Source organism: Balaenoptera musculus, chromosome 7 (assembly GCF_009873245.2).
Source record: "Balaenoptera musculus isolate JJ_BM4_2016_0621 chromosome 7, mBalMus1.pri.v3, whole genome shotgun sequence".
Classification (NCBI taxonomy): Eukaryota; Metazoa; Chordata; class Mammalia; order Artiodactyla; family Balaenopteridae; genus Balaenoptera; species Balaenoptera musculus.
This window is the reverse complement of record NC_045791.1, coordinates 338,869-366,526: the sequence shown is the minus strand read 5'-3', so window position 1 is coordinate 366,526 and position 27,658 is coordinate 338,869. Positions and strand designations below refer to the sequence as shown.

The following is a 27,658-nucleotide window of genomic DNA, read 5'->3' as shown; positions in this document are numbered from 1 at the left end:
CTAGAACAGGCAAATTCATAGATTTTGGGGTCAGGGAAAATGGGAAGTTATTGCTTAATGGTTACAAAACTTCTGTTGGGAGTGATGAAAAAGTTTTGGAATAGACAGTGGTAATGACTGAACAACAGTGTGAATGTAATTAATGCCACTTAACTATACACTTAAAAATGGTTAAAGTGGTAATAAATTGTATGTTTTGTATGTATATTACAACATTTAAAAATATTGTAAATACCAAAAAATATACCCCAAAACCCACTGAATTATACACTTAAAAAGAATGAACTGTATATTTTAAATGTGAATTACATCTCAATAAAGATGTTAAAAAATACATAGTACAAAAAGCTGAAAGGCCCTATAAGGAAAAACTGATAAATCTTCCTTCATAGGAGACTTTAGCAAAGGGAAACCAGATTATTGATGAACTACAAAGTGAGGTAAGTGCTAGAAACCTAAATAATCAATAATTATATGGAAAAAAACACACACACAGAATGAAGTGGTGATAGTGGACATTCTTGTCTTGTTTCCAGTTTCAGGGGTAAATTTTCAGTATTTCATTTCTAGGTATGATGTCTGCCTTAGGATATTTGTAAACACCCTTCATAAGTTAACAGAAATTCTTCTCTATTTCTAGTGCACTAAGTTTTGTTTTGTTTTGTTGTTTTTTGTTTGCTTTATACACTGAAGAAAATGATTATATGGTTTTTCTCCTTTATTTTACATCTCATTCTTTGAATAAACCTAACCTGGTATTAACACATTTATATGACAGTGTGTGTGTGCGTGTGTGCATTACAGATTTAATTCGCTAAAAATCTGTTTGGAAATTTTATAATTCTTGTTCATGACAGACTGGTCTATAATATTCCTTTTTTGTATAATGATATTATTAGCTGTTAACATGAGAGTTATGCTGGTATCGTAAAATGAGTTATGAATCTTCTTATTCTCTGGAAGAGCCGTGAGAGTGATATTATTTTTCAAATGTTGGAAAAATTCATTAGTAGAAGGAAAGGTCACAATGAGATACTATAACACAAGCACCAGAATGGCTAAAAAAAAGTTAAATGCCAAGTGTTGGTGTGAATGTGGAACAAATGTAAATCTCATAAACTGCTGGTGAAAATGTACATACATATAACCACTTCGGAAAACTGTTTCATAACACTTGATCCAGATTTCCACTCTTAGATATCTGCCCAACACAAATATACACATGTACGAGAATTGTTTAGAGCTGCAGTATTCATAGCAGCCCTAAACTATGAACAAACCAAGGGTAAATTTGATAAATTTTCGTATACTAATGCAGTGATGTCTCACTATCCATTGCTAATACAGTAAACACACCAAAATGTTTTTTTTTCAAGTATTAATATCTCTCATGCTTCGGTGGCTTGACTGAGCCCAGCTTTGGTTCTCACGTTTGATTGCAGTTAGATGGCAGCTATTAAATTCCTGAAGTCTGACTGGACCTGACATACAAGACGGCCCACTTGCGTGGCTGAAAACTGATGCGGACGGCTGGCCGGACGATCAGCTACGGCTGTTAACCAGAGAGCCTGTGTACACGGCCTCTCCGTATAGGATGGACTTCTCACAGCACAACAGCTAGAGTCTGAGATGAACTGTTCCAGAGGGGGAGTCCTAAGAGATCCATCTAGAAGGTGGAAGGCTTCTTTTTCCTGGGAGTCCCAAAGACTAGGCAAGATTCAAGGGTGAGGGACACTGCACGGGTGTGAATAGCAGGAGGTGGGGTTCAGTGCGAGACTGTCTTCGGAGACTAGCCACCACAGATGGAGTACTATACAGCAATGAGGAAGAAAAGAGATGTTTATGTTTAACCAGAGATGAAGCTGTTAACATGATGGCCTATATATGTAACAATTCATATGGTTTATCCTAACAACATTCAAAAAACAAACTCATCTGTGGTGACAGATGTCAGAGCAGTGACTACTTTAGGCAAAGAATGCATACTAACAAGAAGGAAGTACAGGGACCTTTCTAAGGTATTGGTGATACTCTACAACTGGAGCCAATGGTGGTTTCACGAAGTACTGCACTTTGCGATCCTTATCAATCTTACATTCATTCATTCATTCATTTATGGCCACGCTGTGTGGCATGTGGGATCTTAGTTCCCGACAAGGGATCGAACCCGCACCCCCTGCAGTGGAAGTGCAGTCTTAACCACTGGACCACCAGGGAAGTCCCAATCTTACATTTATTTAAGATTTGATTTCTATTATATGTATACTATACTTCAAATAAAAAGTTATTTTTGCCCCTCACACACTACCAAAACCCTCAAAGAAATAACAGTTCATATTCATTCAAATTGGGAAAATTTTTTTGTTTAACCAAGGAAAACTAGCAATTAAATGGCCCAATGGGAACTCTCATGTACTGCTGATGCACACGAAACTTGAAATTTTACTCTTTGCATATTAGAAACCCCCTACTTCAAAATTAATACCTGAAACATTCTACTTTCCTATTTTGCCTTCTTTAAAAGCTGAACTCAAATCGATTTTTTCACAGGGAGATGACAGATTTGCACATCGATCTGTCTTAATTTAGCCATTCCCATTTATACAGTGTGATTATATGCAAATGCACAATGCAAACTATCAACTTAGGAAGCAAACGTTTGTGTATGTGGGTGTTTTTAGGGATAAAACAAAATGTTTTAACTCTTTCAACTTTCAAAAGTAAAAACTCCTGGGACTTTGCTAGTGGTCCAGTGGCTAAGACTCCATACTCCCAATGCAGGGGGCCCGGCTTCACCCCTGGTCAGGGAACTAGATCCCACATGCCGCAACTAAGAGTTCACATGCTGCAACTAAAGACCCGGAGCAGCCAAATAAATAAATAAATAAATAATTTCTTTTTAAAAAAACAGTGTTTAAAAAAAAAAGTTAAAACTCCTAACTGGTAGAAAATTACAGCTAAGAGAAGATTCTTTTAAAAATTAATGTATTCATCAAAAAATATTTATTAAACATTAACTTTAGGGTATAGTTTCTCAACCAACCTTGGCACTGTTGACATTTTTTTGTCAGATAATTCTTCATTGTGGGGGGTTGGGGGAGGACGAAAGTCCTGTCCATTTTAGGACATTTAGCAGTGTTCCTGGTTGCTACCCACTAGATGCCAGTAGCTCCCACCCAACTTTATAACAACCCAGAATGCTGTGACGTTGCCAAATCAGTCCTATTTGAAAATCACTGTTAAAGAGGTACATTTACAGTCCTGGATTTGGACTCAAAACCTCTTACTAAAGACTACCCTTGAAAAACTACAGATTAGTTTCTCATTCCGTTTTAGAAAAATACTAAACAGAAAACCCTACTCTATGAGTGATGGCAAAAAGAAGTATAATATGGCTGGGATTTAACATGAATTTTGATTCTGTCCCATTTAGTATATGCAATGAACAAACAAGAAAATGTGCTCTATGAAGAATGGCTAATAATAGAATGTTAATGAGGCCACACAGTCTCCATCCCTCCCAACTGTTTCTCTGCAAGGCCAGACTACATGCATCAGTACCACCTTGTGTACGCATTTAAAATACAGATTCCTGAGCCCCAACAGACCTATGAAATTGAGGTGTGGGGCAGGCAATGTGAACTTCCAGTAAGTCTTCCTTAAGAACTCACCATTAAATTCTTTTTTTTTTTTTTTTAAGGAGCAAGACACTTTTTTTTTAAAATTTTATTATTTTTATTTATTTATTTTTGGCTGCATTGGGTCTTCTTTGCTGTGTGCGGGCTTTCTCTAGTTGCAGCGAGCCGGGGCTACTCTTCGTTGTGGTGCGTGGCTTCTCTTGTTGCGTAGCATGGGCTCTAGGCATGTGGGCTTCAGTAGTTATGGCTCACGGGCTCTAGAGCGCAGGCTCAGTAGTTGTGGCACACGGACTTAGTTGCTCCGTGGCATGTGGGATCTTCCCGGACCAGGGTTCGAACCCGTGTCCCCTGCATTGGCAGGTGGATTCTTAACCACTGCGCCACCAAGGAAGCCCTCACCATTAAAGTCTTATAAAATATAAAAATGTAAGAAAAACAGCACCAGAGGCTACTTATCTCCAATCTTTCATGACCACAGTTTTAATACATTTTAAATTTGTGTCACTGATCACAAGGAGAAGCAACAGAAGACTGTTCAACTGATAGCAGATGGTGTGAAAAATAAAACACCAGTGTGAACAGTCAAAGACCAGGATTCTAGCCTTAGTCCTACCACTTACTTGGCATGTAGTTATGAGCAAGGCACAAAATCCCTGGGTTTGAATTCTCTATCTGTATAAAAGAAATAATTGCTGTACCACATTGTAAAAAAAAGGACCAAAAACAGATGTGAAAGCTCTGAGGGAATAACACAGCACCTATATGAAAGATGAGTTATCACTTGACAGATATTAATACGAAGCTACAATTGAGAGCCATATTCCAGTAAAATTATCCAATGCAATATTAAGTAGGATACATGAAAAAAACCTGTTTCTGCAGGAACATATCCTAAATATTATTCAAAACTATTAAAAATAAAAGCATATTCACAGGGCATCTAGGTTAAGAAAGTTGAAAGGTGGAGAACATACTAAGTTCTCAGAGAATTTCTACAGATGAGAAGCTGACAGGATAGTCAGGTGTCACCGTACAGAAACAACTAAGTGAGTAGGAAGGATCCTGTACAACTGCCAAAGAAAAACTTACTTTGGTATAATGTAGTAAAAAAAGACTTATCTTCAGCTCCTGGTGTATACCAGTATGACACAAGCACACTAGAGGCTGCTTTTCCCAGTGATTACAACTAAGACTCCAGATAAAATTACAAAAAGCAGTTATATGAGAAATCCAAGCAGTAAATTATAGCAGGTGGTATAGAGAGAAAACAGAAATCACAGATTGAAGTATGGTGAACTTCCTATGTTTTCTTTCCTTTAACTTTCTGTACCTCTGCTTTGACTCCAAGATGGGCTGCACTAGAGAATGGCACAGTGAGCACAGGCAGCGAGAGAGACAGGGAAACACAATTTTCTGGTAAGAGGACCAGAAAAGGAGCCCTATCAACTTGGGGGGGGGGGGCGGGGTGCCTGTCCACCAGCCTTCCCCGGGGACAACCCCAGTCCCAGAAAAGCCCAGCCCTGGTGATGAGACTGTGGGAACTGAAACCCTAAGAGGACACCCACCTCTTTGCACAGGAGAACCAGAAAAAAGGTACCTGGTCTGTGGAAGAGTAGGGAGTAGTCTCTGTTTGGTTTTGGTTTTTTTCTTTCCTCTTCTCTCAGCATTGCACCCTAAGGCAGCCCCAATCCTGCACAGCAATACAGAAGGCTAAAACTCAGAGAACCTCGTCCTTCTGGCTAGAGTAACTGTGAAAAGTGGCCGCTGGGAGCCAGAGAGTGTGGAGGAAAAGCCTGCAAAGTACAGGAGAGTATAAACTGACACAAGTCCTGGGCTCATGCCAAAACTGTACATACGCAGAATACCCCCAAAGAAACACAGCAATGACTCTGAGAACTGGACTACAATGCAAGCTTCAAACTAACCGTCGAATACTGCTGGCAACGATCAGACCCAAGCAGCATGGCAGAGGCTTTGAAAACTGAATTGACATTGGAACTACTGCCCAGAAAACATGAGACAGAATTTGAGAACCAGGTTAGTCTCCCACTAAATAACAACAGCAACAACAAAATCAACATCATATGATGGATTTTAACAGGGCACAGAGTCTCACAACATAATATTCCAAAATGTCCAAGGTACAATAAAAATTACTTGATACACTAAGAACCAGGAAAAACCGAACAATTTTCAAGGGAAAAGACAGTCAACTGACAAGCACTTTGAGATGATTCAGATGTTGGAATTATCAGGCAAAGACTTTAACACAGGTATTATAACCATCCTCCATAAGTAAGGAAGGCAAGCACTCTTAAAATGAAGGAATATATAGAAATTCTCTGCAAAACACAGAAACTATTAAAAAGAGTAAAATGGAAATTTTAGAACTGAAAAATACAGAATCTAAAATAAAAAACTCACCAAATGGGCTAAATAGCAGAAGGAAGATAATTGGTGAGTCAGTCAATTTGAAAGTAAATGAACAAAATATCTAATCTGAAATAAAGAGAGAGAAAGTTTATAAAAAATGAACAGAGACTCAGGACGTGTAGGACAAAATTAAAATTCACATTTTTGGAGTTCCTGAAGGAGAGGAGAAAGAAAATGGTACATAAGAAATAACTGAAAAGATAATGACAGAAAAGTATCCAAATTTGGTGAAACAGATTTAAAGATTCAAAAAATCTCAGTTAAATAAAACCATGCCCAAACCTGTCAAAAGCAAGCTGCCAAAAACTAAAAATAAATTTTTAAAAATCTTAAAGGAGACTGCAAAAAAAAGTAACACATTTCACATAGGGAAACAATTATTTGAATGAATGCAGAGTTTGAATCAGAAACTGGAAGTCACAAAACAGCTGAACTACATATTTGAAGTACTGAAAGAAAAAAGCTACCAACCCGGAATTCTATATCCACTGAAAATATCCTTCAGGTATGAAAGCAGGCAACTCAAAGCATTCTCACATAAAGGAAAATTAAGAGAATTTATTGCCAGAAAACTTGCTCTCAAAGAAATGCTAAGGAAGTTCTTCACTGAATAGAAATGATACTGGAGGGAAATCTGGAACTTCAACCAAAATGAATGGTAAATATCTGGGTAAATACAATAAACTATTTTCTCCTGCTAAATTATTTAAAATATGCTTTAATATTGAAAGCAAAACTTATGTCTATGGAGTTTTCATTCTATATAAAAGTATTACATACGACAACTATAACCAAAAAGGAGGGGTGAGAACAGGGAACTATATAAATGAAAGTCCAGGTTTAGTTAAAGGAGTAAAAGATGAACTCTAAGTAGACTGTAAAAAATAAGTATATATATTATAATCCCTAGAGCAACCTCAAAAAAGCAACAAACAAAAGAAGCCAACAGATACATTAAGATGGAATACTAAACATATTCAAATAATCCAAAGGCAGGAAAGAAGGAACAAAGGAACAAAAAAAAGAGGGACAAATGGAAAGTTTAAAAATGGAAGGACTAAATTCAATGTTGCAATTCAATAATTTCTTTAAGAGAAATTGACTATCACAATATTGTACTTTTTAAAAAGACCCAACTATATGCTGTCTATAAGAAATCCACTTTAATATAAAAATGTACACAGATAGTAAAAACGATGAAAAGAGATATCGCATGCAAACACTACTCAAATGCAAGATGGACTGTACTATCAAAACAGATGTCAGAACGAGAAAATCACCAGAAATAAAGAGGGACACTACATAATGATAAAAGAGTCAAATAACCAAGAAAAAATAACAGTCATAAATGGGTAATACAACAAAAAAGGTTAAGTAATACAAATACATGAAGTGAACCTAATGTAATTATTCAAGGAAGAGTGTTGAAGTCTTTAACTATAATTGTATAATTGAACAATTGAAGAGAGAAATATACAAGTGTTCAATTACACAATTATAGTTAAAGACTTCAACACTCTTCCTTGAGCAAAGTAGAGAAAATCAGTAAGGATGTAAAAGCACTATGAATCAACCTAAACTAATTGACACTTATAGAACTCTCCACACAAAAAGAGCAGAATATACTTTCAAGTGCACATGTAACATTCACCAAGGCATGCCATAAACCTTACCAAATTTAAAATAAACCTTATAAAAGCAAACATTATCAAATTCAAGAGAACTGAAGTCATACAAAGTATGTTCACTAGACATAAGGGAATTGAAATAGGAATTAATAAGAGAAAGATATCTGAAAAATCCTCAAATATCTGAAAACTAAATAACATACATGTAAATAATACATGGAACAAAGAGGAAGTCTCAAGGAAAATTAGAAAATATTTTGATCGGAATGAATATGAAGAAAACAACATATGACATTTTGTAGGATACAGCAAAATCAGTGCTTTAAGATGTTTATAACATGAAATGCCTAAAACAGAAAAAAAAAAAAGATCTCAAATAAATAATGTATGCTTCTGCCTTGAAAAATTAAGAGTAAACTAAACCAAAGCAAGAGAAGAAAGAATAGGAAAAGAAAATCAATGAAATTGAAAAGGGGTAAAGAATTGACCAAATTCAACAAAACCAAGAGCTAGTTTTTTGAAAAGATCAATAAAATTGATAACCTTTTAGCCAGAGTTGAAAAAAGAAAGACTCAAATTACCAAATATTCAATTTCAGAAATGAGCAGACATCAATACAGATCCTACAGATAATAAAGGAACACTGCAAACAACTTTATGTTCCTAAAGTTGACAACTTTGATGAAATGAACCTATTTCTTAAAAGACACAAATCGAAGATCAACAAAGTTGGAGGACTGATGCTACCTGACTTCAAGACTTACTATAAAGCTACAGTAATCAAGACAGTGTGGTACTGGAGAAAGAATACACAGAACAGAGAGCCCAGAAATACACTCACATAAATATAGTCAAATGATCTTTAATCAAGGAGCAAAGGCAATACAATGGAGGAAAGATAGTCTTTTCAGCCAACAGTCCTGCCACAAATGGACATCCACATGTAAATATAATGAATCTAGACACATACCTTACACCTTTCATAAAAATTAACTCAAAATGGATCAGAGACCTAAATGTAGAAGGTAAAACTATAAATCTCCTAGAAGATAACATAGGAGAAAACCTAAATGACCTTGGATATGATGATGATTCTTTAGATGCAACACCAAAGGCATGATCCATGAGAGAAATAATCAATAAGCTAGACTTCATTAAAATTAAAAAACTTCTGCTCAGCATAAGACAATGTCAAGAGAATGAGCAGAAAAGCCAGACAGGGCAAAATAATTGCAAAAGACACATCTGATGAAGGACCATTATCCAAAATATACAAAGATCTCTTAAAACTCAACAATAAGGGGGGAAAAAAACGATTTAAAAATGGACCAAACACCTTAACAGAGACCTCGCTAAAGAAAATATACAGATGGCAAATACACATAGAAAAAGATGCTCCACATCATATGTCATCAGGAAGATGCAAATTAAAACAATAAGATACCACAACAGACCTACAAAAGTACCAAAATCCTTAACATTGATAACACCTAATGCTGGTGAGGATGTGGAGCAACAGGAACTCTCATTCAGTGCTGGTGGGAATGCAAAATGGAACAGCCACTTCGGAAGACACTTTGGCATTTTCTTACAAAACTAAACATATTCTCACCATAAGATCCAGAATCACACTCCTTGGTACTTGCCCAAAGGAAACCGGAACTTATGTCTACACGAAAACCTGCACACAATGTTTATAGCAGATTTATTCATAGTTGCCACAACTTGGAAGCAACAAGATGCCCTTCAGTAGGTGAAGAGATAAACTGTGGTACAGCCAAACAATGGAATAATAAATCAACAGTAATAACCCAGCACTAAAGAGAAATGAGCTACCAAGCATGAAAAGACATGAAGAACACTTAAGTGCATATTACTAAGTGAAAGAAGCCTATCTGAAAAGGCTACATACTGTATAATTCCAAGTGTATGACATTCTGGGAAATGCAAAACTATGAAGTGGGTAAAAAGCTCCGTGGTTGCAGGGGTTGTAGGAGGGGAAATAGGCCGAACAGGCAGAGCACAGAAGATTTTTTGGGCAGTGAAATTACTCTGTATGACACTTTAAATGGTGAATACATGTCATTTTACATACGCCTAAGCCCACAGAATGCACAATACCAAGAGTGAACCCTAATGTAAACTATGGACTTTTGGTTATGATGTGTAGGCTCATCATGTGTACCACTCTGGTGGGGACACTGAAAACGGAAGAGGCAACGCACGTGTGAGAGCAGGGGGCGTATGGGAAATCCTTGTACCTTCTGCCCAATTTTGCTGTGAACCTAAAACTGCTCAAAAAAAAACACCAGTATTTCTAAAAAATGTTTAAGCTTACTGTAAATGTGATAACTGAACATGTGTTTACCTTTGCTCTTCCCTGAAAAGCTCATTATATTGAGGGGGGGAAAAAAAGGACAGACATTAAAAACATAAAAACCACAAAGACAAAGAGGAGAGAAGATATCAGTTAAAGAAATGTGAACACATTCTAGAAAAATGGAGAGCAGCAGGAAGAGACGGTGGAGCTAAACACCAAATACCAGAGAGAGAGGGAGCCGCAAGAAGAAAGTCAGACGCAGGCAAAGGCTCAGAAACTGAAGGCATGTGTATCAGAAAAGGTGACAAGAAAGCATGAGGCTAAAATCTGGAAGGAAAGTGGTAGAAAATTCATGCCGGGACGAGTTATATCTCTCGTTTCCAATTCCATCCACTAGAGCTAAATGACTGTACACCTCCCCCGAGATATTCCAAGATAAACACAGGTGGTTGCAAACCTAGGGACACCAGGCACAGTGGAGGATAGGGAGGAGTGCCACAATGGGAACCAGTGGATTTTGTGAATAATCTACATGAACCTTCAAAACAAGATAATGGCAATGGGTGACTCTAGTTATACACCAAGTGTATAGAGCAACCACTCCAAAAAGGAGCACGTCAGAAGGTTCTTGGATTTCTCCAAAAAGGTGAATTTGAGAGAATATCTGACATGAAGACTATATTAAGAGAAGATTCAGGCAACTATTAAAGAGTTTGGGGTAATTAATAATATATATAGGAAACTAAGGGGCTAGAGAGAAAGAAAGAAAAAGAAAGGAAAAGGAAGGGAGGGAGGGAGGGAGGGAGAGAGGGAGGGAGGGAGGAAAGGGGAGTGAAAAGCACCAACTGTGAAAACCAAGAAGTTTCGCACAAAAGAAAAGAATAATGTGTTATGTGGCTCAGCTATGAACAGCATTTACACAGACATAACACTGTATACACTGAATACTAACATAAACACATTATAAAAGTCAATTATATTGATAAAATGAGAAGTAGGGGTTAGAGGTAAAAGAGAACTAAATTCTCATCTTTTTAAATGGGCAACCAACAGACAATGCCTAAAACTGAAAAATTAAGTAGTAGCAACACAGACACGGTATTTAGAGATAATATAGGCAAATACTAAAAGAATCTACTAAAAAGAATTAAGCTAGTTGTTTCTAGGGAAGTGCTATAACGACAGGGGCAGATGACCGCTACTTTGTAATACACCCTGTAACACAGGGAGGACTACTTGACTCTTTAAATACATATACAATTGGAAAAGAAAAAAACTAAAACCTACAGAAAGAAAACTGACCAGATTTTTTTAAAAGGGGCAATAGATAATTCTAGAAGAACAAAATATAATCATAGTACACTATGTGGCTTAGCAGTGAATTACCTTGCATAATCACAAAAAGGTAAACAATGAAGTCAATTAAGGAAGAAAGTTAAGTGATATCAAAAAAATATATAGTGAATCCAAAATTGTAAATTAACCTAGTGCTAAACTTAAGAACCTAGTAAATGTAATTAAGGGCCTATCTTCTCCAGATTTCCTTTACGTGGGAAAAAAGTTAAATAACTGCAAAAGAAACAGCAAAAACTATACACTCTGAAGTTTATTATAAACAAATCAAAGGAAGCATCAAAAGGAAATGTATGTACATTCAGAAAAATGTTTTTCATAACAGTATTACTAATTCCTCATATATCACAGCTGTTGCTTTTCTTTGTGGAAACTAAACAAACTGTTACATTAAAAATCATGTGTAGAATTCAAAAGGTGAATGAAAAAATTAGAGTCATAAAACCAGTTACTAGGAAAAATATTGAAGAGGAAGACATATTACTATACTGAATTCCCAAACAGGAGGAGAAAAGAGTTTCAAGATAAAGGTTTTTGAAAGTGATAAATTTTGCTGTATGTATACATGCAATGCATGTGTATATATGCAAGTCCAGGGTTGTTTTATTTTAAACTTTTGGAAGCACAATTATTTCTAGTCTTTTTTATTAAAAATAATGTTAAATAAGGGCAAAGACTCAAATAAGGCTAAACAGATGCTACCTTTAATATAAAACCAAATTTCTAATATATAGATACTTAACTACCTAACTTGAGTTATGAATAACATTCTAAATGGGTACAAAGCCGAAAAGCAATTTCCTTTCTACAGTATTGTGCTCAGCAGAATCCAACCACACGCACCAACATCAGCCTCTGGGCAGAGGGTCACACTGGGCTTCCTCTGGGGGATTCTTGGGTCCACAGGGCACTCAGAACAGAGAATCACCCAGGGGAGGGCCTATCACAGGTATCACAGGCAGTGGAGCATCAGAGAGTGAGCCGTGTAGCTTACTTATGTGACAAAAACTCTATCTCTGGGGACTTCCCTGGTGGCGCAGCGGTTAAGAATCCACCTGCCAATGCAGGGGACACAGGTTTGAGCCCTGGTCCAGGAAGATACCACATGCCACAGAGCAACTAAGCCCACGCACCACAACTACTGAGCCCAAGTGCTGCAACTACTGAAGCCCGCGCGCCTAGAGCCCATGCTCCACAACAAGAGAAGCCACCACAATAAGAAGCCCATGCACTGCAACAAAGAGCAGCCCCCTCTCGCCACAACTAGAGAAAGCCTGCGCGCAGCAACGAAGACCCAACGCAGCCCAAAATAAATAAAATTTTAAAAAAACAAAAAAAAAACCTTTATCTCTTTCTGTGGTCACCAACACCACTCCAATGAATACTGAAAGCCTGTTTGCTAGTTCTAGCAGGGAAACAGACCTATGTCATGCATCCTTTTCCAAAGAACAGATCACATCTATCTGAGAAGGGCATACTATTCAACTTCAAAAGAGACACACATAGAACAAGAGAGAGAAAGTAGACCCCCAGCTAACCACCTAGTTTCATCAAATTAATCTTGGGAAACAGCGGCCTATACAGACAGCCCTTACATGCAGTACAATATAAATATCCTATATGATGGCAAAAACACTTAAATGATTGTCCCCTCAAAGAATATGAAATAAGCCAGAAGGTACTGCATACCAGCCCTGTATTCCATGCACACTGTGAATATGGCAGTTAAGAAATAAACTGTGGGTTAAAATATTTATAAATTGTTTTAAAGATGCTGGATATGTAAACAACAAACAAAAAATTGTTAAATAATTATTAAGAATTGATCAGCCAAAGAAAGTTCCTCTGATAATAGCTGAGCCCAGCTCACCTAGGGTTAAGGTGCATCTCAAATGTGGCAGATGACTCCTGAGTTGAAATCTTCTAAAAGAACAAGACATTGGCCTACCTTGTTAGGGCCTCATTCTTTGGAAAGCAAGTGCCATTTTATCCCCTTCACCAAATCAATAATATCTTAGACTAATCTGATTTTATAAGACACATACATTTACCATTTTTCATTGAGATCTGAGTCCTTCTATTTGGCTTAACTGAACAGTGGATCAAGGAACAGAGCAAGCAATATGTTAAATGTTCTCAAATCAAAATCCACTATTATGTAATGAGAGATATATTCCCATTTCAAAACAATCAGAATTCTTGGTCTTGTCATGATGGAGTAGCTAGTGTTAGTATACCCTCCTGCTATAAACATCTACAAAAGCTGGACCAAAGATAAAGAGAGAGAGAGAGAAAATGAACTATTTGCAGGCATTAGACAACACCCAACACAGCACTATGATCCTTGAGAGAAGAGAACCAGATTAATCAAATCCCACATTCATGCTGGCTTTCTCCTTAAGGGCATTTTCCAAATCATGATGTAGAGAAATGGAGCCCAAGCAGAGTGGCTATCTTGCTAGGATGAGAAAACTAAAATTATTGTTTGGGGTTGCTAAGGTAAGTTGGGTTGGGGGCGGGGGCAGGTTATTATAGAGGAAAGAGTCAAAGGGAAGAAGCTACAGAAATCTACATAAAACTCCCCGGCTCTCATCTGCCTCCTAGGCTGTGCATGCACAGGGCGAAACTCCTAGACGCCTAGCAGAGAATGGCTGTTGGGAGGCTGTTAGCTAAACAAAGATTGCAGAGGCTGCAGGGTTCCGAAGAAACGGAGTTCAGGCTCAGAGGAGAGAGACCGTGATGAATAACCCAAGCAATTAGTTGAGACCCTAGACAACCCATGCCCTAGGAATGAGAACAAAGCCAGAACAGACTTATCTTATTTAACAACAGCTAAAACTAAGTCTCCACAGGATCAAAGTGGTCCATGAGCAATTTAACTGGCTGCCAGAATAAAATTCAATGCTATTTAGAGGAAGATAATGGTCCAGAGCTTCTACACTAGGGGTTGAATAGGGGTCAGCAAACCTTTCCCATAAAGGACCAGCAGGTAAATACGTTTAGGTTTTGAAGGCCATAAACAGTCTCTGTTGCACATTCTCTTAAAAAACAACAACAACAAAACCAAAAACCTGTAAAAATGTAAAATCCACTCTCAGCTTCATGGGACACATAATAATAGCCACCAGGCTGGATTTGGCCCATGGGTCACAGTTTGCTATCTGCTGCTCTACATTACGCTCACAACATCAATCATACGATGCTAAATTAGTAGGTACATGAAGCAGGGAAAGTGATTAATAATCAAGAGACAAAGCAGTCCACAAAAATACACAGACTTATAAGGGATCTACATATTGGTCTTGGTCTGTGAGGGCTTCAAAATAATTATGATTACATATTAAAGACAATAGAGGGAGAACAGAGAAAATGGATTAAAATATAAAATACTTCAAAACAGAATTATAATCTATAAAAATGATCATACTGACATTCTAGAACTGCAGAATATAATATGTGAAACAGAAGAATTTGTTGGATGGTTTAACAGCAAAATAAGCACAGCAAAAGAAAAGAATTAGCAGACTCAAAAACAAGTTAATAGCTATTCAAAACACAGAGAGAAATTATAAACAACAAAATAGAACATATGTTAGATGTGGGATGTAGTCAAACAGTCTAACAGATGTAATGGAGTCCAGAAGGAGAGAAGAAAAAATGGGCCAGAAGCAATATTTAAATCTGTAAAGGACAAGAAGTTTTCAAATTTTATAAGACATCAACCTACAGATTTAAGAAGCTCAGTGAATACCAAGCAAGATAAACGCACAAACACACACAAACACACAAGCAAGATAAACGCAAAACCATATCTAGGTATATTACAGACAAGACACTAGAATCAAAAATAGAGAAAAAACTCAAAAACAGAGGAAGAAAGGACATATCTCTTGTCCTGCTCAAGAACAATAAGAATGAAAAATGAGTTCTCAAGATAGCTCCTCAAGAGAAAGTCAATGAAACAACATCTTTAAACTACAAAGAAAAAAATCAATGTAGAATTCTATACCCAGGAAAAATATCCTCCAAAATAAGGAGTAAGTAAATACATTTTCAGACAAACAAAAAGTTGAAAGACTGTATTAACAGACTCTATTTCAGAAAATAATAAAAGAGGTTCTTTCGGATGAAGGGAAAAGATTCTAGATGGAAGCATGGATATATAAGAAATGAAGAGCTGCAAAAAGTTTAAATATAAAGGGAAATATAATAGACTGTTAACTATTTAAAGCAATAATAACAATGTCTCGTAGGGTTTATAACATATGAGGAGGATGGCAAAAATACATAAGAACAATAGCAAAAAAGTAGGAGGCAGGTAAATGGATTTAAACTGCTTTAAGGTTTCTGCATTTGGAGGGGAACATGGTAGAAGTACAGCTGACCCTTGAACAACCTGGGGGTTAGGAGTGCTGACCCTCCATGCAGTTGAAAATCTGTGTGTAACTTTGTGGTCAGCCTACATATCCACGGTTCCGCATCTGCAGTTTCAACCAAATGTGGATTGTGTATGTATTCACTGAAAAATATGTATGTATTCACTGAAGTATGTATTCACTGAAAAATACCCACGTATAAGTGGAACCACACATTTCAAATCTGTTATGTTCAACAGACTTATCTTATTTAACAACAGCTAAAACTAAGTCTCCACAGGATCAAAGTGGTCCATTAGCAATTTAACTGGCTGCCAGAATAAAATTCAATGCTATTTAGAGGAAGATAACAGTCCAGAGCTTCTACACTATGGTCAACAGTCAACTGTACTAAATAAAGGCAGACTTTTGTAAGTCATGACACATTTTGCAATTTCTAAGGTAATCACTAAAAGTATGACATTAAAAGGTTAATCAAGAAAAGCTAATAAAGGAGATAAAATGGAGTAAGAAATACTTAGAGAGCACAAGAGAATCTTTCTTGGTGAGTGAAGTATTCAATAGCTTAATCTGGTGGTCGTTCCACAGATGTATACATAGATAAACATTCATTGAGTTGTAGAGTAAAGATCTGTGCACCACAGTGTATAACATGTATTATACATATTATAATAAATAAACAAAAAAACTATACATAATTTCTAGAGTAGGGGACACTAAGCTACAGAATCTTTCTAAATAGAATCCATCATATTTATCAAAATTTTAATGGCTTACAGCTATTTTCTGAAACTTTTTCCCATAATATATATGAGGCACTAAATAATTGTTGTCATTAAATAAAGTAAATGAACAATGACAACTTAATTTACTGTACTAGTACCAAGATAAAAAATACCTAATTCTCAAAAATGTAATATATTTTTAAATTTATTTATTTATTTATTTATTTTTGGCTGCGCTGGGTCTTCGTTGCTGCGGGCAGCGGGCTTTCTCTAGTTGCGGCAAGCAGGGGCTACTCTTCGTTGTGGTGCACAGGCTTCTCATTGCAGTGGCTTCTCTTGTTGCAGAGCCTGGGCTCTAGGTGCACGGGCGTCAGTAGTTGTGGCACGCGGGCTCAGTAGTTGTGGCACGCGGGCTCTAGAGCGCAGGCTCAGCAGTTGTGGCGCACGGGCTTAGCTGCTCCGCAGCATGTGGGATCTTCCCAGACCAGGGCTCGAACCCGTGTCCCCTGCATTGGCAGGCGGATTCTTAACCACTGCACCGCCAGCGAAGTCCTCAAAAATGTAATATTTGACAACTGTTTCCTCTTTACTTTTTTTTTTTTTAAGTTTTTTTTGACATGGACCATTTTTAAAGTCTTTATTGAATTTGTTACAATATTGCTTCTGCTTTATGTTTTGGATTTTTTGGCCACGAGGCATGTGGGATCTTAGTTCCCCAACCAGGGATCGAACCTGCAGCCCCTGCATTAGAAGTCTTAACCACTGGACCGTCAGGGAAGTCCCTCCTCTTTACACTTTAAGAATAAACTTGGATTTTTACAATTTCCATGTACATGTATTTTTATTCTTATTTATTTTTATTGTTTTTGGCCATGCTGTGCAGCTTGCAGGATCCTAATTCCCTGACCAGGGATTGAGCTCGGGCCCTGGGCAGTGATAGCACAGTCCTAACCACTGGACCACCAGGGAATTCCCGTGTACATGTATTTTTAATCAATATGCCAGAAACAAACTGCGTTTTGGAAACTGTACATGTGCAACAGTACACAGGTAAGAATATCACATATTCACATAAAGCCAATTAGGAGACCGCTGTTTTGTGAAATTTTAATAATGATATTCTTCCAAGAAAACATTTCTGGAACTAGAGAATAGGTCGACTGGATCACAAGCAATAAAGCAAAGAAGAATCAACCTTTCTAAATGTGTGAGTCAGACACATAAACAACACATCAAAATACTCTCATTTAATTCTAAACATCCTATGCAAGACAGGTGTTCTTTCCTAACAAATGAGTCTGCAATACAGTAAGGTAGAGCAACTTGTGTATAATCACAGGACCAGTAAATCTTCAAAATAAAAACTTATAAATTCATCATTGGATAACTGCCTAGGAAATCTTTCAATAGAAGTAAATGTCTTCATCAGTAAAGACTTATGCATGACAAATATGATATTAAGACCTAAGAACTAAACATGCCTGATAAAAACAAAAACAATCAAAGAATAAACCAAGAAATATGGTAACTTTGTGCACAATTATAAATCTCATTGATACTTTTCTCATGCTTAACATGATACAGTTTAGGAAAAAAAATTCAAAATAGAGAAAAGATTTAATAATCTATCACATACTACAATCTTGGAATTTTCAAACACTACGACAATTGGCCAATTATCACATCTTTTTGCACTAAATATGCCCACTTCCATTTTAACATCTGATTTTCCTCAAAACACCTTCGTAAACAGTAAATTCTCCTTCAGAGTAGATGTTGCAAGTCAATCTGAGAGACTTCAAGGCTAATAAACGAGGCAGACTGGACACAAATGTGTGCTTAAGATCCACGACAATGCTGAGAGGGCAGCACTCAGAGCGAGTCTGAGACTGCTCTTCATGACCAGCTCTCACTCCCCGTCCCTCTGCCAATCATGCAAGAACTACAGAGTCACTCTGAAGAAAATAAGCCAGTGATAATCCGGACTCAGAGACATCAGGGACAGTTGATTAATTTTCACTGAGCTGAAAACAGGGGAAATCCACATGATAAATGGAAGTCTACCTACGGAAGAGCTGAGACCTCCCTAGTCCCCTTCTCTCCCTCAGCTCTAAGAAGTCCCAGTCAGGGCTCCACAAGCTCCAGCCAGATGACTGAAGGATTTCCCTCTAGGGAAAAGACATTCTGAACTAACCAAATATTACTATATAACTACTTTGTTTATTGAAAGGATGACAGAGAGGAAGTATGTGTGTATGGAGGGGAAGGAGAGGTAAAGTCTCATCCTCCAAAGTCAATACGTAATACAAACAACAAAAAACAAACCAGACAAAACCAGACATACTGTAAGCATATTTTTTAGAACCATGGTAATAAATATGAGAGAAAAACTAAATGTGTCAAATGCAGGGCAACAGGGTAGGTTTAGGGTTCTGTTAGTTTTTGTTGTGACACTTTATAGAACAATTATTTTAAACTGTGTACATGAATAAACCAATAAATGTAAAAACAAAAAATTTCTTAGGGAATCTGGATGATGTGTAAATGATAGCATTTTTAAAGGAATTAAGAGATCAAATTTAGGGACTTCCCTGGCGGTCCAGTGGTTAAGACCCCGCACTTCCATTGCAGGGGGCACAGGTTTCATCCCTCGTCAGGGAACTAAGATCCCACGTGCCGCGCAGTGTGGCCAAAAAATAAAGCAATCAAATGTAAGTAGGGCTAGAAATAATACTTAATAAAATGGTAAGAGTTGAAAATAAGAGGTCCAAACAGACCTTCTCACATACACACACACATTACTGGCTCTGCTACCAACTTGGCAAGTAACCTAATGACTCTAAACTTATCTTCTCATGTGAAAAACAAAGACAGTGGAACAATAACCAGGAAAAAATTCCCCAAACCCTATCCTCCTTTACAAATATGACTGTCAAATGATTCCAAGTAAGTTCCGTTTAGGTAAATCCATCATCCTTATACTCCTTTTGCTTCCCATTTCAATCAGCATCCACCTGCTAACCCCAACTCTATAATCCAGTTTGTACTACAGATTTGGTTAACAAATACTTTACCAGATGAAAACAAGGTGAGGTTCAGCCAACTAAATATTCATCAACCCAAGCTATAACATAACTAGAATATTATTAATTGAATTTCATTTTATTTCAAGGGGAAAAAAACTATGATTTATTGCATCTTTCACTAACAACTTAAGTACTGGTATCATTTTAAAAAATTATCCATTAGAGAGCCCAGAAACAAGTCCATGTACCTAGGGTCAATTAATCTACAGCAAAGGAGGAAAGAACATAATACAATGGAGAAAGGTAGTCTCTTCAACTGTCTGGTGCTGCCCCAGTGAGTGGTGCTGGGAGCTGGACAGCTACACATAAAACAATAAATTTAGAACATTTCCTCACACCACACACAAAAATAAACTCAAAACACTTTAAAGACCTAAATGCCAGACACAACACCATAAAATTTCCAGAAGAGGACACAGGCGAAACACTCGTTGATGTAAATTGTAGCAATATTTTCTTAGCTCAGTCTCCCATGGCAAAAGAAATAAAAGCAAAAATAAACAGATGGGATCTAATTAAACTTAAAAGCTTTTGCACAGCAAAGGAAACTATCAACAAAACAAAAAGACAACTTATGGAATGGGAAAAAATATTTGCAAATGATACGACTGAAAAGGGGTTAATATCCAAAATATACAAACAGCTCGTATAACTCAATACCACAAAACAATCCAATCAAAAAATGGGCAGAAGACATGAATAGACATTTTTCCAAAGAAGACATACACATGACTAATTGGCACATGAAAAGATGCTCAATATCGCTATTTATTAGAGAAACGCAAATCAAAACCACAATGAGGTATCACCTCACAACTGTCAGAATGGCCATCATCAAAAAGCCTACAAATAACAAATGTTGTAGAGGGTGTGAGAAAAAGGAACCCTCATATACTGTTGGTGGGAATGTAAATTGGTGAGATCCCTTAAAAACTAAAAACAGAATTGCCATATGATCCAACAATTCCACTCCTCGGTATATATCTGGAAAAAACAAAAACACTAATTCGAAAAGATACATGCACCCCAATGTTCATAGCAGCACTATTTACAACAGCCAAGACAAAGAAGCCACCCAAGTGCCCACCAACAGATAAATGGATAAAGAGGATGTGGTACATATATACAATGGAATACCACTCAGCCACAAAAAAGAATGAAATAATGCCATTTGCAGCAACGTGGATGGACCTAGGGATTATCATACCAAGTGAAGTAAGTCAGAGAAAGACAAATGCTATATGGTATCACTCATCTGTGCAATCTAAAAAATAATACAAATGAATGTATATGCAAAACAGAAACAGACTCACAGACATAGAAAACAAACATATGATTACCAAAGGGGAGGAACAAATTAGGGGTATGGGATTAACAGATACAAACTACTATACACAGAACAGATAAGCAACAAGGATTTACTGTATAGCATAGGGAATTATACCCAATATCTTGTAATGACCTATAATGGAATATAATCTACCAAAAAAAAAAGAATCACTATGCTGTACACCAGAAACAACACAATATTATAAATCAATTGTACTTCAATAAGAAAAGTTATCAGTTATTCTTTATTGAGTACATAAGAGATACAAAGAGAACAAAAAGAAAACTGAGGGAAAATGCAATGTGGACAAAAATGAAAGTAAACAAACAAAAATCCTCACTGCATAAGTTTCGTTTTGTCTTTAAATACTGCTACCTATGAAGTGCCTCAGAATTGTGCACTGAATCACATGTGCTGAATAAATGATCATACATTTTGAATATTATTTCAGTTTTTCCAAATATAACTCTATGTATGTCAATTTTATACATACACATTCACATATAAAATAAATATATAAAGCCCAGAAGCATAGAGCAATTTAAATGACACAAAAGGCAGAGAGTAAACATTCAACTCCCTCTCATCTCCGCCCTCTAGTAAGTCAGCCATCCTTCAAGTAGCAAGGGAGAGTCCTGGGAGCACATTCCTAAGTCTATACAAAAGCAGAACACAGGTACAGCTAAGTGGAGAGGCTGTGGTAACATGGAAGCCTCCACCAGGGGGACACGTTGGCAGACTATACCTTCCCAAAAGAGTCTACAGCAATATTTCCCATTCCACGTGATCTTTTAGAACCTTGCCACTTTCCATCAAGAGACAGTCTATTTCCCTTTCCTTGATCCCAAGTGTGGCTCTGTGACAGCCTTGACAAACAGAATATGGTGGAGGTGACATTATGTGACTTTCAAGGCCAGATGAGAAACGGTAATATGACTAGAGCCTGGTGCTCTCTCTGAGATGCTCACTTTTAGAAGGCAGCCACTGTGCTATGAAGAAGCTCAGGGCACACAGAGAGGTCACACACAGGTGTTCAAGCCCCAGCGAAGGTCTCAGGTATCAGTCATACAAGCTGAGTAAGCCTTCAAATGATTTTAGCCTCCAGCTTTGAGTCTTCCAGCTGAGGCCCAACAAATGCAGCAGGTATAAATCATCCCTGTTGGATCTGTGACTCACAGAATCCCTGAGGATAATAAATATGCCACTAAGTTTGGGGGTAATTTCTTATGCAGTCCTAATAACTGGAACAGGTTGGTTTTACAGAACTCTTCCTTATCACACAGCCTACTGCTATACAGGTGTACCAAAGTAAAAATAAAAACAAAATTTAGGCAAAAAATCCTCATAGGTTGGTGAAATCAATCCATGTAGTACAGATACCATACATTTTAAAGTATTAATGGAAACAAGTTTTTGGTGAATTGATGATGAATTTAGGGCATGAGGGAGACAATTCCATAGGCTGGCTACAGTAAAAAGAATGACTATGTAAACAGAACTTGAAGCTGAAGCAACACTTATGGGCTTACCTCACTCCTATGTCCACAACAGAGAAAGAGAAAGAGAAAAAAACTCATGAAGTTGTATCAACTCCTTTAGTACCACATTTTCTCTCAGGAAAATATAAAGGAAAAACTTTGATGAGATAAACACCAGATGGAAAAAAAGCAGGCTTTGGCAACAATGAATATTTGATCTGTGGTACAGAAATCTTTTAGGGAAAGCAATGCCTGCAACAGCTAAGACGTTACAAATCATTCGTCGGTAGCCTCCAAAGGAAACTAAGTGGTTCTCCTTCCTGGTGAACAGAGATGCTGGTGAGCCTAGCAGCTGCCAACAATGGGGATTTCTGAGACTTAAAGGTACTTAATGGACATGAGAGAATAACTAGCAGAGGTTCAAGCTCCCCTACTAGTTTGCAGGCTATCATGAACCGCTGGCACAGGCTGTAAGCTACATAACTAGGGAACCATTCATGTAGATTAAAATAATCAGCATCTGTAACAAAAGTGCAAACCAACTCAGACACTCTGAATGATTCCAGCCCTGACACTCAGAGGAATAAACATACTACATATCCAACAGTCAATATCTCATATTGTTCCTCTTAAGTTTTCTGATATCCTAAAATAATGGTAGAGAAAGTTTCTAGTAATAAACTCAACTCAATTAGAACTGATATTTAAATATATTGGGACTTCCCTGGTGGTCCAGTGGTAAAGAATCCTCCTTACAATGCAGGGGACACAGGTTCGATCCCTGGTCAGGGAACTAAGATCCCACATGCCACAGGGCAACTAAGCCTGCGCACCTCAACTACTGAGCTCTCGCACCTCAACTAGAGAGCCCGCATGCCACAAACTACAGAGCCCAGGCACTCTGGAACCTGCGCACCATAACTACAGAGGCGCATGGGCCACAACTAGAGAAGAGAAAACCCTCATGCCACAACTAGAGAGAAGCCCGTGCACCGCAATAAAAGATCCCACATGCCTCAACAAAGATCCCGTGTGCCAGCAACTAAGACCCGACACAGCCAAAAATAAATTAAATAAATAAATAATAAATCATTTTTAAAAATCAATAAATATATCAATATAATATATATTAAAAGGTCTAAATATAAACAAAAATAAAATAAATGCGCTAAATATATGTCTTCCTATAAGACTAATTAAATAGCACGTTGATTTCCACATTGAAAAATACAATACTATTATCAACTAAAGTGCCCAACAGGAAAATTATGCTAGATGGGAAATACAGCATAAACATAATGTGTTGTGAGAACATTTAAGATTTTATTCTCTTAGCAACTTTCAAGTATAGAACACAGTACTGTTGCCATTAGTCACCATGCTGTACATTAGCTCCCAGAACTTATTCATCTTGTAACTGGAAGTTTGTCCCCTTAGACCAACATCTCCCCATTTTCCCCATCCCTCGGCCCCTGCCAACCACCATTCTGAGTTCAGCTTTTCTAGATTCCACATATGAGTGAAATCATACTGTATTTGTCTTTCTCTGTCTGACTTATTTCACTTAGCATGATGCCAAGGTCCATCCATGTTGTCACAAAAGGCAGGATTTCAGAAGATCAATATTTTATACTACTTAAAGATTTCAAAGTCTAGAAATACCTGCGTAACACAGCAGGAAACAGATGAAGGTGTTATCCTGGAGATGTGGAAATGAGGAATGAGGAATTCCAGTTTCAGTATGGACTATATATTAGATACTATTATTTTCATAATATTAAATTTTGGGGTGTGATAATGATATAGCTGTAATTTATGAGATTCTGAGGCTGCTGAAACACAGGTGAAGTGTACCACCTACTTTCAGAAGGGTCAGAAAACACACACAGAGAAAAAGAAAGATAAAGGAAATGAGCAAAATGTTAACAACAGGTCAATCTACGAAAAGGGTAGGTGGGTATTCACGACACTAGTCTCTCCCCTTTCTGTAGGTGTGGATCATTTAAATAAAAAAGAGGAATGCCTTTGCATATATCAAGACATGTCCACAGCAACATTACTGATAAGAGCCCAGGGTGGAAACAATCCAAATATATACAAACGATAAACTGGACAAATAAATGGAGATAAATAAATGGATAAGTAAACTGTGGTGTACTCATACAAGAGAGTACTACACAGCAATGAAAATGAACCAACTACTGCTAACACACCACACAGGTGAAACCCACAATGTTGAGCAAATAAAGCTGGACACAGGTAGGATGAACAACCATTTGTTGAATAAATGTTTCAGATAAGGCTCAGATAAGATCAGGGCTGCTATTTATCTTTGTTTAGCAGAAATTTTCTTCACAGACAGTAGAATAAGATCACGATGGGAATGTATAAATTATTTATGAGAACAAAGTTCCTTTCCCACACCCTCAAGCACATTTATAAAAACCACCTACATACTATTGACCTGCTCCACTAATAATGCGCTGCTGGTCTGTCAACCCCTTAAAAGACCTTGAATTAGAACGTGTATTTGATAGTTACAAAACCAAACTAACAAGACTTTCCTCTTTGAAGAAGGCTTTTCAAACTGCATTACGATTAAACAATTTTAGTTTTAAAATTTAATCTAAATTCAGATTTATAACCAGATTATTAAAATTAAAAAAGACGTAAAATACTTACATTAACTTTGAAAGCCTGTACAGTGTTATCCAGAAGAAGGATGTTGCAAACCACCTCTGTATGCAGTCTATCTCGGGCCAACTCTGATGCTCGTACATTGTAGGTTCTGCCAGCAGGCAATCGGAAACGTGAGGTCATTACTGTCCACACGAGGTCTAAGTTGAAAAAAAGAAATTAACTAAATAAAGGGACAGCTGAAGATACAGATTATTTATATAAAAAGGTACAAAGTTATTACATATTTTTCAATTAACCTTAGGTAAAAAGCAGTTACAAATTTTGAAACACCTGGATAGGAATTGTAGGCATAAAAGAAAATATCATATATAGTTCATCATGTAAACTAAAATTACAATTGCCTGGAAGAGGAGCTTTGTTTTGAACTGTCCCTTAAGAAGACAATACACAAATTGCTGAGGTAGCCATATTCCAATTCAAAATATATAAATTTAGGAGCAGCCAAAAAGGAGGAAGGAAAATATGCTACCTCAGGAAGCCGGGCATTACTCATTGATGCAAGCATTAAAAAGACACTGGAGAATGGCAACAGGAGGGAAGGTTATTCACCTCTCAAGGGCCTTTCCTTTTATTCAAGCTTAAGATTTGGGGGAAACATGGGAGTTTATTAGTTGGGATTTTTTTTTTTTTAATATAACAATACCCTTTCATTTTAACTAACCTCAAATGAAAACTAATTCTAATAGAACTACTCTTAGGAAAACAAAAACAAAATAGAAAACTTAAGACTACAGATCTTTGTTTCTCAATTTTTTAACCTAAGAGGGAACAAAGACTGCCTATAAAAAAAAAAAAAACGGGTATCACATCATTTTCAGCAACAATTGACGTTAGAAGACAATGAAGATGTAGCTTTGAAGTTCTGAAAGAAAATTATTTGAAACAGAATTATGTTCCCCCCAAATTAGCATTCATGTGAAAGAATAAAGTTACAGTCATTTTCAGACATTCAAAAATTCAAAGTTTAAAATCCATAAAACTTCCCTCTAAAAGACAACTGGGGGACTCTCCTAGTGGCACAGTGGTTAAGACTCCACGCTCTCAATGCAGGTGGCCTTGGTTCGATCCCTGGTCCAGGAACTAGATCCCACATGCATACCACAACTAAGAGTTCGCATGCCACAACCAAGGAGCCCGCCTGCCGCAACTAAGGAGCCCGCCCGCCGCAACTAAGACCCGACGCAAACAAATAAATAAATATTTTTTAAAAAATAAAAATAATAAAAGACAACTGGATAAAGGAAACAAACTACACTACAAACACAACTGTATAGAATTTTAAAATATAAGTAAGCAGTAAGTACTAAGAAATTTAATAAGTAAAAATTAATAATAAAAAAAACAGCAATTCAAATACATGGTATTCAGTAACTGCAGTTGACATACTGTTCACGTCAAAAGGATTCAAGCTAAAAGTAAACGTCAATGTTACATACGTATAAAAATTGTATAGAGGAAAATAGCTTTGGCATGCTGACAGAGAGGGGCTAGCCAAGTAAAATTCACCAATTAAAAGACAGAGATTGGCAGTTTCCAGTTCCACATGTAAAGAGCTCAGGAAGTCCCCACTCCATCCTAACAAGTAAAAAAAGCAGAACAGACTGGAAAATCAGCAACCCTTCTTGGATTCATAAGAGAGGACACAGGGAAAACTGCTGTCCCAAAGACTGGAGAGACAGGTGAAGAGAAAGAGTCACAGCTTATGGGAGTAGAGACTTCAAGTCTCTACTTGAAACTGCCACGGAAACCAGCACATGAGTAGGAAAGTCTGAATCCAACTGATGACTTGCTGGAAGCTCAATGTGGACAATTCCAAGAGTTTTTGAAAAACTCCAGGGGGCCAGCCATAGCAGGACTCACACAATATTGTGAGACTGACCTCCAGGAGCTCCGTCAGATTCCCACAGTAAATATCAGAGAAAAATACCCGAGCTTCCCACAAGGGGCGGGATGGTGGAGGGGGTGGACACAAGACCATTATGAAATACAGCTGACCCTTAACAACACAGGTTTGAACTGCACGGGTCCACTTATACGTGGATTCTTTTCAATAGATACAGCACTGCATGATTCACAGTTGGTTCAATCCATGGATAAAGAGGACTGATTATGAGACTGAGCATTGGTGGATTTTGCTATCTGCAGTACGTCTTGAAACCAATCCCCCATGGATCCCGTGGGACGACTCTACATGATTTTTCAACTCTGTGCGGGGTCACCACCCTGAACCCCCAGGTTGTCCAAGGGTCAACTGTACACCAGAGCACTCTGTTCTTCTTAACAAGGGCTGTTCTCAGGAGAAACGAGTTAACCAAAACCTAACTGACCTGGGGCAAGGACAGTACTAAATTCCAGCTGACTCCAGCCTTCTAGAGGGAGAAGGGAAATACCCAAGTCCAGCCCACACTAGCCATCCTGCCCCCCTATAAGGGGAGAGAAAAAAACCGAGAAATCCTTGTGTAGTTCATAGCCCAGAGGCCTACGCTCACTAAAATACTGAAACCTAACCACAAGACTACAGAATGCTTCCTTTCCCCCCCATTACTAAAGGCCTATTTACTGAAGTTCCTCTTACCAATATATATAATGTC

General features: G+C 37.4%; 1 protein-coding gene across 5 annotated transcripts in view; it reads right to left on the bottom strand.

The window, feature by feature from the left end:
- Positions 1–27,658, bottom strand: part of PTPN4 (protein tyrosine phosphatase non-receptor type 4) — a 172,917-nt gene that overhangs the window by 116,884 nt on the left and 28,375 nt on the right. For all 5 annotated transcript variants that reach the window (XR_005020639.1, XM_036858281.1, XM_036858284.1 and 2 more), the window contains exon 2: positions 25,050–25,204. Coding sequence is in view for 4 of the 5 variants with exons in the window: in XM_036858281.1 (XP_036714176.1) it covers positions 25,050–25,187 (138 nt within the window). In the remaining variant the exon portion in view is untranslated. The remainder of the gene's footprint in view (positions 1–25,049; positions 25,205–27,658) is intronic.